The sequence below is a fragment of the Hippoglossus hippoglossus genome, chromosome 20, assembly GCF_009819705.1.
Source record: "Hippoglossus hippoglossus isolate fHipHip1 chromosome 20, fHipHip1.pri, whole genome shotgun sequence".
Lineage (NCBI taxonomy): Eukaryota > Metazoa > Chordata > Actinopteri > Pleuronectiformes > Pleuronectidae > Hippoglossus > Hippoglossus hippoglossus.
In genome coordinates this window covers 116,692-130,319 of record NC_047170.1, presented here as the reverse complement: position 1 = coordinate 130,319, position 13,628 = coordinate 116,692, and the positions used below count along the sequence as shown (strand labels likewise).

The 13,628-nt window shown below is 41.8% G+C and overlaps 1 protein-coding gene and 1 long non-coding RNA gene across 3 annotated transcripts in view; one reads left to right on the top strand and one right to left on the bottom strand.

The window, feature by feature from the left end:
- Window positions 1-1,034: 1,034 nt before the first annotated feature.
- On the bottom strand, window positions 1,035-13,325 carry LOC117753642. Its single transcript, XR_004612281.1, has 4 exons — window positions 12,712-13,325; window positions 7,599-7,604; window positions 6,682-6,692; window positions 1,035-1,044 (listed from the first exon to the last, which is right to left on the bottom strand). It is a non-coding gene; the product is annotated as an uncharacterized LOC117753642 (long non-coding RNA).
- Window positions 2,740-13,628, top strand: part of pde1ca (phosphodiesterase 1C, calmodulin-dependent a) — a 120,703-nt gene continuing 109,814 nt past the window's right edge. For both annotated transcript variants that reach the window (XM_034571803.1, XM_034571802.1), the window contains exons 1-2: window positions 2,740-3,395; window positions 12,324-12,374. In XM_034571803.1, coding sequence (XP_034427694.1) covers window positions 3,311-3,395; window positions 12,324-12,374 — 136 coding nt within the window. In that variant the 5' untranslated portion in view covers window positions 2,740-3,310. The remainder of the gene's footprint in view (window positions 3,396-12,323; window positions 12,375-13,628) is intronic.

Genomic DNA, 13,628 nt, shown 5'->3' with positions numbered 1-13,628 from the left:
GACTGATGTGCATAGGCATCAAGGATTAATCATTCTTTGGCAGACATTAAACTCAAAGTTGGATAACTAAGGAGCCACAACTGTGTTAAAATTGAGACACCCTGTTAGGCTTTCACTGGTGAGTAGTGATCACCTTATGGATATTCTTAAAATTAGAACCTCCAATTGACTCCACTGTACAGTGCAAAAGCAATGCAGACTCATGGACAGAGGAGCAGGCGGAATGAAAAAGAGAGGCAAAAGAAAATACACTTTGCAAACTTTTCCGTCAACTCAGTGTAATTAGTTTGATAATATTCAACTACTATTGTATTAAGGTGATGGGAAAACATTAAATAAAAATGTAAAATGCTAAAACAGTTTTAGCAAAACATTTGAATTGTAAGGAGAGATAAGGTCAATGTCTAATCTCCAATTTAAATATTATCGAGACAAAATGTTTTGGTCATATAAGATAAAAGAATAATTTTTATAGTATCTATAATGTAGAAGGTAAATTGAAACTGTATGTTTCCAATTTTAAATGTAAATAGAAAAATTATGTACTTAGAACCTTAGATCAAGCATTTTGGTGTGAAAAGCTGAAAAACCAAAGAAACCAATGAAACCAATTCAACGCGTTCTGTATCATACACATCTGACATTTGCAACAAATCAAATGACTTGAAAATTGGTTGAAGATTAACTGAGTGTGAGGAAGCTGCACTCAGTCCCTCACCAGTCAGGTCACCTCTTTGTTTATTAATTTTGTATATTTTGTTCCTGTTAAGAATATTTGTTTCTCTGTTTGTGTTTTCAGCTAAATTAGGACCCACTTTAGTTGAGAAATGCATTTGTTTAAATTAAGATATTTTCATTCAAATATTAGTTTCATTGTTGCTTGTTTGCCTTGATTTCTAATCCTTGTTTTCTTTGAGTTTCACTTCCTGGTTGAGGCTGGTTCTCATGAACGCCCGCACGTGAATGCCACATCTCCACCAGGTGGTGTCAATGTGGACTAAACCATGTATGAAGGAGATATGAGGGAAGGGAGCAATTGGTTTTCTTTTGTATTTTTTTTTTCTCCTAAGCCTTAGGGAATATTAACTCTAGCCGTAATAATTTGTTGTATAATAATTGTACTCTTTAATGTATTAATTTAAAGACACTTTATTAATATTCTTGTTTGCTTTGATTGTTTTCATGTTACCTTTTCTTTGTAAGAGATGGTTTCACCCACACATATTTAAAGCTATTGTTTGAGGTATTCAGCCTTTCCATCTGCGGTGAGTTCGGTGTATCGATGCCATGTATCTTTATCATTTGAGAAAGTAAAATCAGAGCTCTGAACCAAGTTCTTGGACTTCTGGTCTCATAGTTGCACTTCCATTCTCCCAGACGGACTGCTCACATCCTGAGTTGTAAAGGGTTGAAACATATATTCCTAACACTGAGTTATGAACATTTTGATTGTGGATAGACCTCCTGCCTAACATGTGCATTAGAAGACGCGATCGCACATACCAAGGGAGAAAGAGCATGAGTGGGTGTGATCGGCAGTTGACCAAATCAATACGAGTCAAATGAGACGGAGGTTCTGGCTTTAAAAACTTAAGCCTGGGCCACACTAGAGAGTTGCGTTGCAGAACAGCTGCACTGTTTCTGCTGCATGTTGCGGTTGTTAGTTGTTCACACCAGCTGTGGCCCAGCAGCGGTTCTGCAACGAAGCTGCTACTGCCAGCAGTATGTTTTTACACCTGTTTTGCCTTGAAAATGGCCAGAAATGTGTGTGTGTGACAGTGAAAGAAAGTAGAGAGAGAGAGAGAGACTACCTATCATCTAAACTTCTTTACTGTAACCTTTGATATAACTGCAGCCTACAGATAATTTGCATTGTATTCTGCAGTGAACCGCACGCAGAATGCAGAAAGAATTGGTGAGACCTCAAATCTCTAGAAGAGCAGCGTGGCCGGTGTTGAAGCTCTGACATGTGCAAGTACATTTAGTACAAGTTCCATTGGTCATAATACCTGAAATATTTTCCTTTTACACTACAGTAGACTGATTATGTAGATTGTTATCAGGGCCACCACTCCATGCCCATCACACGCTCTGCATAGAGCTGCATGTGCATGGCTCCCTGGGTCCCAGGCCCATCTGTCTTCGCTCTGGCTGGGGCACTGTTCATTCCTCCCAGGGTCCCCAGTAGGAAATGTGATGCGTGTGTCTGTATAGCTTCCTGCAACTGCTGAAAATGCCTGTTTTGTAGTGCAAAATGTCTTCTGCAGAGTTTGTCTGTTGTATTTTCTGTTCTTTAGTGTAATTATATATTGACTAAAAAATGTTGTGACATTTCTTCGGTTATTTTTGTGACTAATTACAGTTATGTTTTTCTTATTTGTATTCATTTATTTACTCAATTTTAATAACAGTAGTAACATTGATTATTAAAATATATTTCTTTGGTTTCTTTTATTGAGGAAGATTGCGCTTTCAAATATGTGTATGTTGCTGTTTTGCGTGATCTATAATGCAATATATACTATGTATATTTATTCTTCAGATGTGTGTGACTAATTGAACAGTTCAGTTTTTCTAACCAATACAAATATTTGTTTAATTTTTTGGGGGGGGCTGCACCACAAAGGAATTACACATAGAGCACACAAATGGCTAGCAGTGGCCCTGATTGTTGTACAAACAGTTGAGTTTTTCAGGTGCTTAAGACATTTAAGACAACCCTGTTTTTCTGCTATAAAATTGATTGAAGTAAGATGAACTATCTTATTAGATGAAACCGACAACAGAGTTTTACTTGCGTGATATGATTTGCAGTTGAAAATCAAACAAATCACAATATGGTATTGCAATACTCAGTATATTGTAAAATTGCCAATCATGGATAATATATCGTGTGGCCTCTGTTGATTCCCACCACTATTCTTCGTCTTTTTTTTTTTTAAACATCAGCTTGCATCCTAAACAGTGTATTGCTACCATCCTCTGGAGTTACTAAATTCCTATAGTATACAATATGCCATATTTTTCCCATCAATGTTGTCTTTTGGAGACATTGGGTGCTCCTACAGGTGCACAGTGGCTTTAGGATTAAGAGCAAGGAGGAGGATGGGTCAGGATCCCAGCATCCCTCCTTAACATGAGTGCTGAGTGCTCAGCAGCACCTCCACCCTCCAGCAATCACTGCCAGGGTTACAGCCTCTCAGGGGTAACACCCTCTGAGTTTCCTCCTCTCCTGGGAAGCCATGCTCTGCTTTTTCCACACCTATTCACTGAGAGAAAGGGAGCAGAGGAGTAAATATTAAGAGCCACAATGACAGAACCAACATCCAAGAATCAGGGATTTAAAAAGTGTCGGAGTGCCACTATCAGCATTGATGGCTTCAGCTTTACAATCGGTAAAAGACTCTTTGTTACAGTATGTTGTGAATTTGTGTGTGTGTGTGTGTGTGTGAGAGAGAGAGAGAGAAAGAGAAATCAAGGTTTTGGTTTTGTGTTGCTTAACAAATTATCCTTTTATTTACCTTATTTAAAATGTTCTAAATATGCTGTCTTCTGCACTGACAGCTTAAGCTATTGTTCCTGCCTCATTCAGTTATGTATCCTTATTTGGATTTACATCACATTGTTCTCGAGCTCTATAACATGTCAGTGTAAGATATAGTTGAAAAGTTGTGTATCTGTCTATAACTGGGGCCCATTTCAGTAAATTTTTTGCTGTGTAATACACTATGGAAACTAGAATTATGAATGAAGAATTTTTTTGATGTAAAGGTCACTGTAACCTTTATCTTTGACAACTGAAACAAAGTGAATGTTTGTACCAAATTTGATGTTATTGAGCTTAAGGGAAGTCTCAGCATGATGTATGAGTTTTATGCGTCCTGACAAGGGGAGAACAATGTCAGCAAAACGGCGCTGCAATATAGCAACATCCGCTCTCTGGGCCGGGGAGAGTTAGGCCCAATCCCATTTCATCCCTTGGCCCTACCCCTTAGCCCTTCCCCTATCTTTTTGCGCGTTCACGTGTAGGGGTAGGCTGTCCCAATACCTGTTGGGACGGAGGGGCAGGCCTAAGGGATAGGGCTTTATAGCCCTCGAAATGGAGATTTTTCCGACCCTCACTTCAAACCTAGGGGTACATAATCAATGTATTATGGTAACTTTTTTCACAACAACCTTAAAAAAAAAAATCTGCGAGCGTGCCAGCGTAAGCATGCTAGAGATCTTTTTTTTGCATGATAATCCCTTATTTTCACATAATTTCATGTCCCCCCCCACCACACACACACGCGGTGCACTTGATTGAACCCGGCGATGTTACTGAACTTAACTGCTTCTCTAATAACAAAGCATCCTGGCAGGGTTGCCTACAGACCACTGCTAGCAACCTGAAGCTGTGTGCTTTTGATTAATTTGTGAAGTAATGCAGAGCATTCAGGCTTTTTAATTTCAAATAACCTTGATTCACCTGCAGTAGCACAGATGTTATTTGGATATTATACGTTTCTCACTTTAGTAACTGCAAACAATAGCATTGGTTTATATAAGATCTAAACAATGTTATTACAATGACATCCCCGGAAAAACTGTCTCGTCTGTTTACATCGATGACTACTGATGACGTGTCGGGTTTTTCGTGACTAGTGATGATGTAATGGCTTCTTGAAGGGCTGTCCCTATTCATAGGGGAAGATTTAAACAAATACCCACTAGGGGTAGGGCCAAGGGGTGAAATGGGATTGGGCCATAGTCATCACAAGAGAGCAAGGCCGGATTAATGGACTTTGGCACCTCATTCTCCAACTCATTTCTTTCACTCACCAGCGACACCAGAGAAATGGGCTCTCCCTCTCTCCATGCATACAGGAGGTTGAGGTGGTTTATTTGTGTGACTCAACCCCTTACAGACCACACAACCTCACAATTGACATCCCCCACTCACCGTGTGACCAAAAAAGGGCCCTTTCCACATGGCGAGTAATATAGAGCTAGAAGAGGGGAGCAATACAAGTACTTTTTCTCCCGGTGTAAATTCCCTCAACCAATTCCCTCCTGACGAGGCGTTGGTAAGGGTATTGTGGGCATATTCAATCCAGGGTAGCTGAGCACTCAAGGAGGATGAGTTAGTAGAAGTCACACAGCGTAGTGCAGTCTCCATCTCCTGATTGTCCTGCTCTGTCTTGCCGTTGGACTGGGGGTGATATCCAGAAGGAAGACTGACATTGATACCAAGAGCTGAACAGAAGGATTTCCATACCTGGGATGTAAACCGGGGTCCCCTGTCAGACACGATGTTCAATGGGTATGCCATGAAGACGGAACACATGGGAAACCAGTAGGTCCACAGTTTCCCTAGAGGATGGGAGCTTGGAGAGAGGAATGAAGTGAGCCGCTTTAGAAAATCGATCAATTATTGTGAGGATGACTGAGTTACCATTAGATGGGGAAAGGCCGGTGACAAAGTCTACAGCAATGTGTGACCAGGGACGGCGGGTATGGGCAAGGGGCAAAGCAGACCAGAAGTGGGTCTTGTCTTTGTCTTGAGACAAACTCCCGGGCATCTTTCTCCATAGTTGAGGTGAGATGGGTGGACTGGGCCCACTGGAGAACATCAGAGCGGACAGAATCAGGAACAGTATTTCTGGGAAAGTTACCTGGGTCAGGCCGGTTCTGCTGGGCTTGGCGGATACAGGACTCAATCTCCCAGGAGATGGCAGCAACAATGCAGGTGGATGGCAAAATAGAAGCCGGCTGGGAACCAGTGCTGTCGGCGGTGAACTGGCGGGAGAGGGCGTCAGGCTTGGTCTTTCTTAGAACCACGGCGATAAGTGAGTGTGAAGTTAAATCTGCCTAAGAACAGTGCCCATCTGGCTTGCCTGGAGTTCAGACATTTGGCAGTCTGGATGTAGGTTCTTGTGGTCAGTCCACACAACGAAAGGATGCACAGAGCCTTCCAACCAATGACACCATTCTTCCAGGACAAACTTGACTACCAGGCTTGATTGTTAAGGGCTTTGAATGTGAGGAGCAGGATCTTGAATTATATTCTGAATGTTACAGGGAGCCAAAGCAGAGAAGCTAAGACAGGGATAATAAGATCTCTCCTTCTAGTCAGCACTTGTGCTGCAGCATTTTGGACCAGGTGGAGACTAACCCTCTTAAAACACTTTTCCATTATGATATGATCTTTTTCTCTATTTCTGACATGGCAGCAACATGCTTTTGTGGCAGGGCATATCTAACTTCTGAAAAAATAGGGTAACATGAGCTTTGTTCAGGCGAGAGTTGGAGCAGCCGTGTGCAGCAGGCAGAGACAGGAAGCAAAACTCCTGTTAACATCTTCGTCTGTGTCTTATTCACGTATGCCACTGCTTTTTCACTGGGAAATAGTTGTTTTCTTTTTGTATTTTTCATTTTAGCATCTGTCGCGTGTTAGAGGCTTCATCAACCCTCCTATTCCCTCACGGTGAATCCAGCTGGGATCCCTTGCTCACTTCTACTGGTTTTCTACAGACTTTATACACGTGGAAAAAGTCTGCAGAAACTACGGAGAATCTCAATCAGACATTTGCGTTCACATATGCCCCTACTCCAAATAAAAAATACTGAGGAACTGCGAGCTCAGTGCATTTCTGAAAGCAGCTTTGGTGAGTCTGATGTTTGACAGTGCACTGTCTGTACGCAACTAGTATCTTGCAAATGGCCAAATTGGGTGAGACAGTATGGTGGATTCTACCAACTTGAGGACTTGACGACAGGGGGCCTGCATACAACCAATGATGCCAGCCTGGCTTGATTAATGAAACACTCTTTGAAACCAGGGTTCTGTTGTTTTCTGTGACTCAGTATAAACAAAAGGAACAATGTGCAATATTTAATAACAGAGAGGATTATCTGTGTGCATCTGTATGTGTTTACAGGTTGTCCTCTCTGAGGGAACCAGAGGAGACAGGAAATGACCGTTTGTTTAGCTGCAAAAAAATATGTATGTGTGTGGTTTTAGTTGCTAGGGTGCTGAGCTCAGGGAGTCCTTATCACTAATGAAGTAGCCTCTGTCACAGAGTGTAATCTAGTGGTTCTTTATCCCCTTGTCTTCCTAATTTCATATGTACACACACATGCACGCACACACACATGCACACACAATGGGCGGGTGGGGCCTGTTAAGTTGTCCTCAGAAAAGATTGCTCCTGATGGCTGTGCGATTAGTGTGTGAGAATTGGCTGTCAGTCAAGAAGTGCTAAATATAGTTGCACTGTATTAATGTGAATAGTGGAAAGTGCTTTGAATGGTCATTAAGACTTGAAAAACACAGACCAATTGAGATTAAGTTGCACTTGTTATGAAAAGGGGGCACCAGCTCCTATTGGAGCAAATTTACACAATTTAATTAATAATTGGTCCTGGATCATGAAATCATGAATTCTCGTTTCAATGGATCTTCGTTCTCTTCTGTAGAAGACAATATTTCCTTCTAATAATATTTTCCTTATCCAACATAACTTCCTAAGTTGCATTCACCTTCTCACACAGATCCTATGTTTAGCTCAACCCAGAACCTATTGTTTTCGATGTGCCTTGATGTAATAGTGTAAAACCTCAGTCTGAATGTTGACCATTAGACAAAATTGTGTTGCCTTGCAGTGATTCCTGTCTCCACTGCGCAGTGAATGAAATTCATCTGAACCAGCCACAGAATTTGGAACTGGCTGAAAATGACACTTTTTCTGTAAAAGAAAAAGACCTGTCTGAAGCTTTTATAGCAGGGGTGGTCCGATGGGTTGCAGCAACCAGACGGCGTGTGCAACAGACAGGCAGGCAGACAGGAAGCAGGGTGGTTGGACTGGCTGGTTCAAACCTGACTGAAGCAGATCGCAAGTTACATGGATCCAAAGTACTAATAAGCCAAAACAGGGTGCTAGACCCTTATAATCTGGTGACGAGTGGAGTGAAGACCAGGGTTCTTGTACTGCAGCAGGCGATTAGTGATCAGCTGCAGGTGTGCCAGGGACCTGCAGAGGAAAGCCACAACCATGCCCAGACCCCTGCCAAACCAATGTAAAACCTGTTTCATAAAAACATTTGCTGCATGGAAAACCAAATAGTACAGCAATCTAAATTCATGAATATACGAAGCAGAAAACCCAACTGAATTTCTACAGTAAAACCACAACACATATCATGCCCATCAGTGAAGCCTCTAGCCAATCAGAGCAGAGTTGTTTCATTACCGAGGTGGACTCCAAGCTGCAGCTGGAGGAGATCAAAAGCACAGTGTAACTGCAGCATGTTTTAAGGTCACATGAGCAGCGCTGAAGTCGGACAAAAATTCTAACCAGCATGCATTGTGTTAGGACCAGCATGCATCACGTAAATCACTGCTGTGTAGTGCTGCATAAAGTCAAATGCATCTTTTGTTTCAGACGGTTTTATGGCCTATGTCTGTGATTTCTTCTGATGGTGAGTCCCTGCTCTGAGCGTGAAGAGAAGCACTGATGTTGAGCTGAACATTGCTTCTTGGAGTCACCCCCCTCAACCAGTTCCATCTGAATACACTACAGTGCCAGTCATATAAATAATGTTGTCAGGTTAGAACAGTTTGTTTGGAAAAACAGCAACCCTTGTTCTTCGTTTCCTGTCTGAAATGGGGCTTTTATGGTATGAGGATTGGCTGGAGGTCAAACTTCTGGTCTTAGTATCTAGTTTCCTAAAACTTGGCTCAGTGAAGCCTGAAGGCCAGGAATATCCGCTACATTTCCATTAACACACATCCATCAATCAATAACATTTTATTTGTATAGCCCATATTCACAAATCACAATTTGTCTCATAGGGCTTTAACAAGGTGTGACATCCTCTGCCCTTAACCCTCAACAAGAGTAAGGAAAAACTACTAAAAAACACTTAACAGGGTAAAAAGAACGTAGAAACCTCAGAGAGCCACATGTGAGGGATCCCTCTCCCAGGATGGACAGAACTGCAATAGATGTCAAGTGTAAAGGAGAACATCAGAAAGGGTATTTGCAGCATTGATTAGAATAAACATTTTGAAGCATAACTGAAGGTCAATGAATTGATGGATTATTGTCAGTAATGGTCGAGTATCTGAGGAGAAATACTATATATCCAGCAGTCCTGCTGCAATCATAGTCTCTGGTCAGCAGCCACCAAGATCAGGATCCACCATCAAGATCGGATGCCACTATAGTCCACAGTCATTGTCCACTGCCGCCATTAGGATCCATCATCAGCTGCCACCTCGATCGTGGTCCACCACCATTATCAGATGCCAACACGATACAGGATCCGCCATTATTATCACGATCAGCCAGCACGATACAGAATCCGCCATACTGGGTCCACCATTACGATCACGATCTCTGATACGCGATCCACCATCATAATTCACAATGTGGCCGCAGCCGCGGCCCTGGATCTGCGGACGATAAGGAGTGAAGTCAGTAACATGTATTGATGATATATTAATTTCTTTGATGTGATAAGGATTGAGAAGAGGAAGGAGAAGCTGGAAAGAGAAGCTCCATGTGTCGTGTCCCCCGACATTCTAGACCACATGCAGTTACTAATCATTCCATGCGTTCCATAAAATTTCAGGAGACTCAGGTGTCCTCCTGGGTCATAGATTTGTCTATATTTATCTTGTTACAGAGGACTTTAATTTACTTATTATAATAATAATGGCTTATATTTGTATAGCGCCATTCACGGGACCCAAGGACGCTTTACATATGTTTTGTTAGGACAAAACAGTAGAGAAAAGTAAAAAGTAATAAGACAAATACACAACAGGATAGAATTTAGCAGTAGGGTGGAGCATTGACAGAGGCCGAAGGCCTTTGAAAATGTAGAGTGATTCAGCGTTGCGTAGTTAAGCAGGTAGAGAGTTCCAGAGGGTGGGGGCTGCGACACAGAAGGCTCTGTATCCAAAAGTTCGTAATATTGGTGTTGGGGATGGAGAGCAAACCTAAGTTTGAGGGCCGTAGCCTTCTGAGTGGAGTGTAGGGTTGGAGGAGGTTGGTTAGATATGGTGGGGCTAGAGTGTGAAGGCATTTGTAGGTGAGCAGGAGGAGTTTGTAGTTCATCAACTACAAACTTTATCTGGAGCCAATTATTCTATATGCACGTGTAACATGATTTCTGATCCTTAAATGGTTCGCTGGGGATTTTAGCTTTTTCTAAAGAGTGCCGATAAGATTTGTGAATGTAGTCTCACATAAGTCTTGAACAACTTCACTGGTGTTTCCAGTTATGCTGTCTAATTCTGGCTGATTCTATTCTGCAGGTATCTCTGACTTCACAGCTGCAGGATCCACATGACAACAAATATTATAACAATAATTATTATTCATATTTATCATTATATACATATATATTAACTGGTGTTGCTATGCCGTTTTTAAGATCATTACATCTATAAATATCACTCTTATTATTTTCACTACAACAACCAGTCTGACAGAGAGAGCTGAAACATGATCAATCAATCAAATTTTATTTGTATAGCCCATATTCACAAATTACAATTTGTCTCATAGGGCTTTAACAGGGTGTGACATCCTCTGCCCTTAACCCTCAACAAGAGTAAGGAAAAACTACTAAAAAACACTTTTAACAGGGTAAAAAGAAGGTATAAACCTCAGAGAGAGCCACATGTGAGGGATCCCTCTCCCAGGACGGACAGAAGTGCAATAGATGTCAAGTGTAAAGGAGAACATCATCAAGATAAAGGTTTTAGCAGCATTTATAAGGGTAAACATTTTGAAGCATAACTGAAGGTCAATGAATTGATGGATTATTGTCAGTAATGGTCGAGTATCTGAGGAGAAATACTATATATCAAGCAGTCCTGCTGCAATCATAGTCTATGGTCAGCAGCCAGCAAGATCATGATCCACCATCAAGATCGGATGCCACTATAGTCCACAGTCATTGTCCACTGCCGCCATTAGGATCCATCATCAGCTGCCGCCTCAATCGTGGTCCACCACCATTATCAGATGCCCACACGGTAAAGGAACCGCCATTGTTATCACGATTAGCCAGCACGATACAGAATCCGCCATACTGGATCCACCATTACGATCTCTGATACGCGATCCACAGATCATAATCCACGATGTGGCCACAGCCGCGGCTCTGGATCTGCGGACGATAAGGCAAAGGGACTCCGGGGAAGAAGTCAAGTCAGTAACATGTATTGATGAGATATGAATTTCTTTGATGTGATAACGATTGAGAAGAGGAAGGAGAAGCTCCGAGTGTCATGTGTCCCCCGACCTTCTAGACCTATAGCAGCATAACTAAGAGCAGGTCTAAGACAAGCCTGTACCAGCTCTAACTATAAGCTTTATCGTAAAGGAAGGTTTTAAGCCTACTCTTAAACGTACAGATGGTGTCTGCCTCCTGAACTGAAAGTGGGAGATGATTCCATAGGAGAGGGGCTTGATAGCTGAAAGCTCTGGCTCCTACTCTACTTTTAGAGACTTTAGGGACGACAAGTAAGCCTGAATTCTGGGAGCGCAGTGCTCTAGTGGGTTGATAAGGTACTATCAGCTCTTTGAGGTATAATGGTGCCATATTATTAAGGGCCTTGAAGGTGAGGAGGAGAATTTTAAATTCTATTCTAGATTTAACCGGAAGCCAGTGTAGCGAAGCCAATACTGGAGAAATGTGGTCTCTTTTCTTGGTTCTTGTCAGGACACGTGCTGCAGCATTTTGGACAAGCTGCAGAGTCTTTAACGACTTACTGCTGGAGCCTGATAATAAGGAATTACAATAATCAAGTCTGGATGTAACAAAGGCGTGGACTAGTTTTTCTGCATCTTTTTGAGAAAGGACATGTCTGATTTTTTAGATATTACGTGGAAAAAGGCGGTCCTAGAAATTTGTTTTAAGTGTGAATTAAAGGACAAATCAGAATCGAAGATCCCTCCCAAGTTCCTGACTGGGAATGATGGTTTCACAACTATTCCTCGTCTCTCTCTCCTCTCTCTTCCCCCTCTCTCTCTCTCTCTCTCTCTCTTCTCTCCCCTCTTTTCCATCCACCTGTCCTCTCTTTCCCATTTTCTCCGTTCAGAGTCGAGGCAGATGGCTGCCCACATCGAGTCTGGTTCTGTTTGAGGTTTCTTCCAGTTAATTTGTTTTTTCTCTCCAGTCGCCAAAGTTCTTGCTCATTGTGGGAACTGTTGGGTTTCTCTACAAATTTGAATGTCTTGACCCCACTATATAAAATGCCTTGAGAGAATATATTATGATTTGGTGCTATACTAATAAAATTTTATTGAATTTTCTTTACTTTCCAGTTGCCAATGAGGTGGGAGAAGACACCCGCTGTCCACTGGCCCGCTTTGCACGTAAGTTCATCAGCTATCACCATTTTCAATTTCCAATTCAGTTCTGAAAATTCATGGGCCTATACTACGAATAATTAGCTGTTATCTGGGTAACGTTAGGCTTAAGTCAAAGATTAAGGTCCTATGAAGCTTGTTCATTTCTTATCGGGGTAAATCAGCATGGTTATGTATGCTTAACGGCCAACCGACTCCAGAGAAGGTTCAGTTCAAGATAAGAGATCAACCCGTGTAAAAGCACCACCCACTGACTTATCAATTCCTCTAAGAGGATCCCGTGGAGCTTGTTGCATCGGACATAATCCATTTGCCTACACTGATAAGTATTAATATCAAAGACATACAGTGCTGTGAAAAAGTATTTGCCCCCTTCCTCGTTTCTTATTTTTTTGCATATTTGTCACACTTAAATGTTTCAGATCATCAAACAAATTTTAATATCAGACAAAGATAACCTGAGTAAATACAAAATGCAGTTTTTAAATGATGATTTCATTTATTAAGGGAAAAAAGCTATCCAAACCTACTTGGCCCTATGTGAAAAAGTAATTGCCCCCCCTTGATAAATCATGAATGAACTGTGATTAACCACATTTTTTGGAAAGCTGAGTTTAATTTCACTAGCCACACCCAGGCCTGATTACTGCCAGACCTGTTGAATCAAGAAATCACTTAAATAGAACCTGTCTGACAAAGTGAAGTAGGCTAAAAGATCTCAAAAAGCAACACATCATGCCGCGATCTAAAGAAATTCAAAAACAGATGAGAAACAAAGTAATTGACATGTATCAGTCTGGAAAGGGTTACAAAGCCATTTCTAAGGCTTTGGGACTTCAGCGAACCACAGTGAGAGCCATTATCCACAAATGGAGAAGACTTGGAACAGTGGTGAACCTTCCCAGGAGTGGCCGGCCTACCAAAATTACTCCAAGAGCGCATCGACGACTCATCCCTGAGGTCATAAAAGACCCCAGGGTTAGGGTTAGGGTTAGGGCTACAACATCTAAAGAACTGCAGGCCTCACTTGCCTCAGTTAAGGTCAGTGTTCATGATTCAACAATAAGAAAGAGACTGCGCAAAAATGGCATCCATGGGAGAGTTCCAAGGCGAAAGCCACTGCTGACCAAAAAGAACACAAAGGCTCGTCTCACATTTGCCAAAAAACATCTTGATGATCACAAGACTTTTGGGCAAATATTCTGTGGACTGACGAAACAAAAGTTGAACTTTTTGGAAGGTGTGCGTCCCGTTACATCT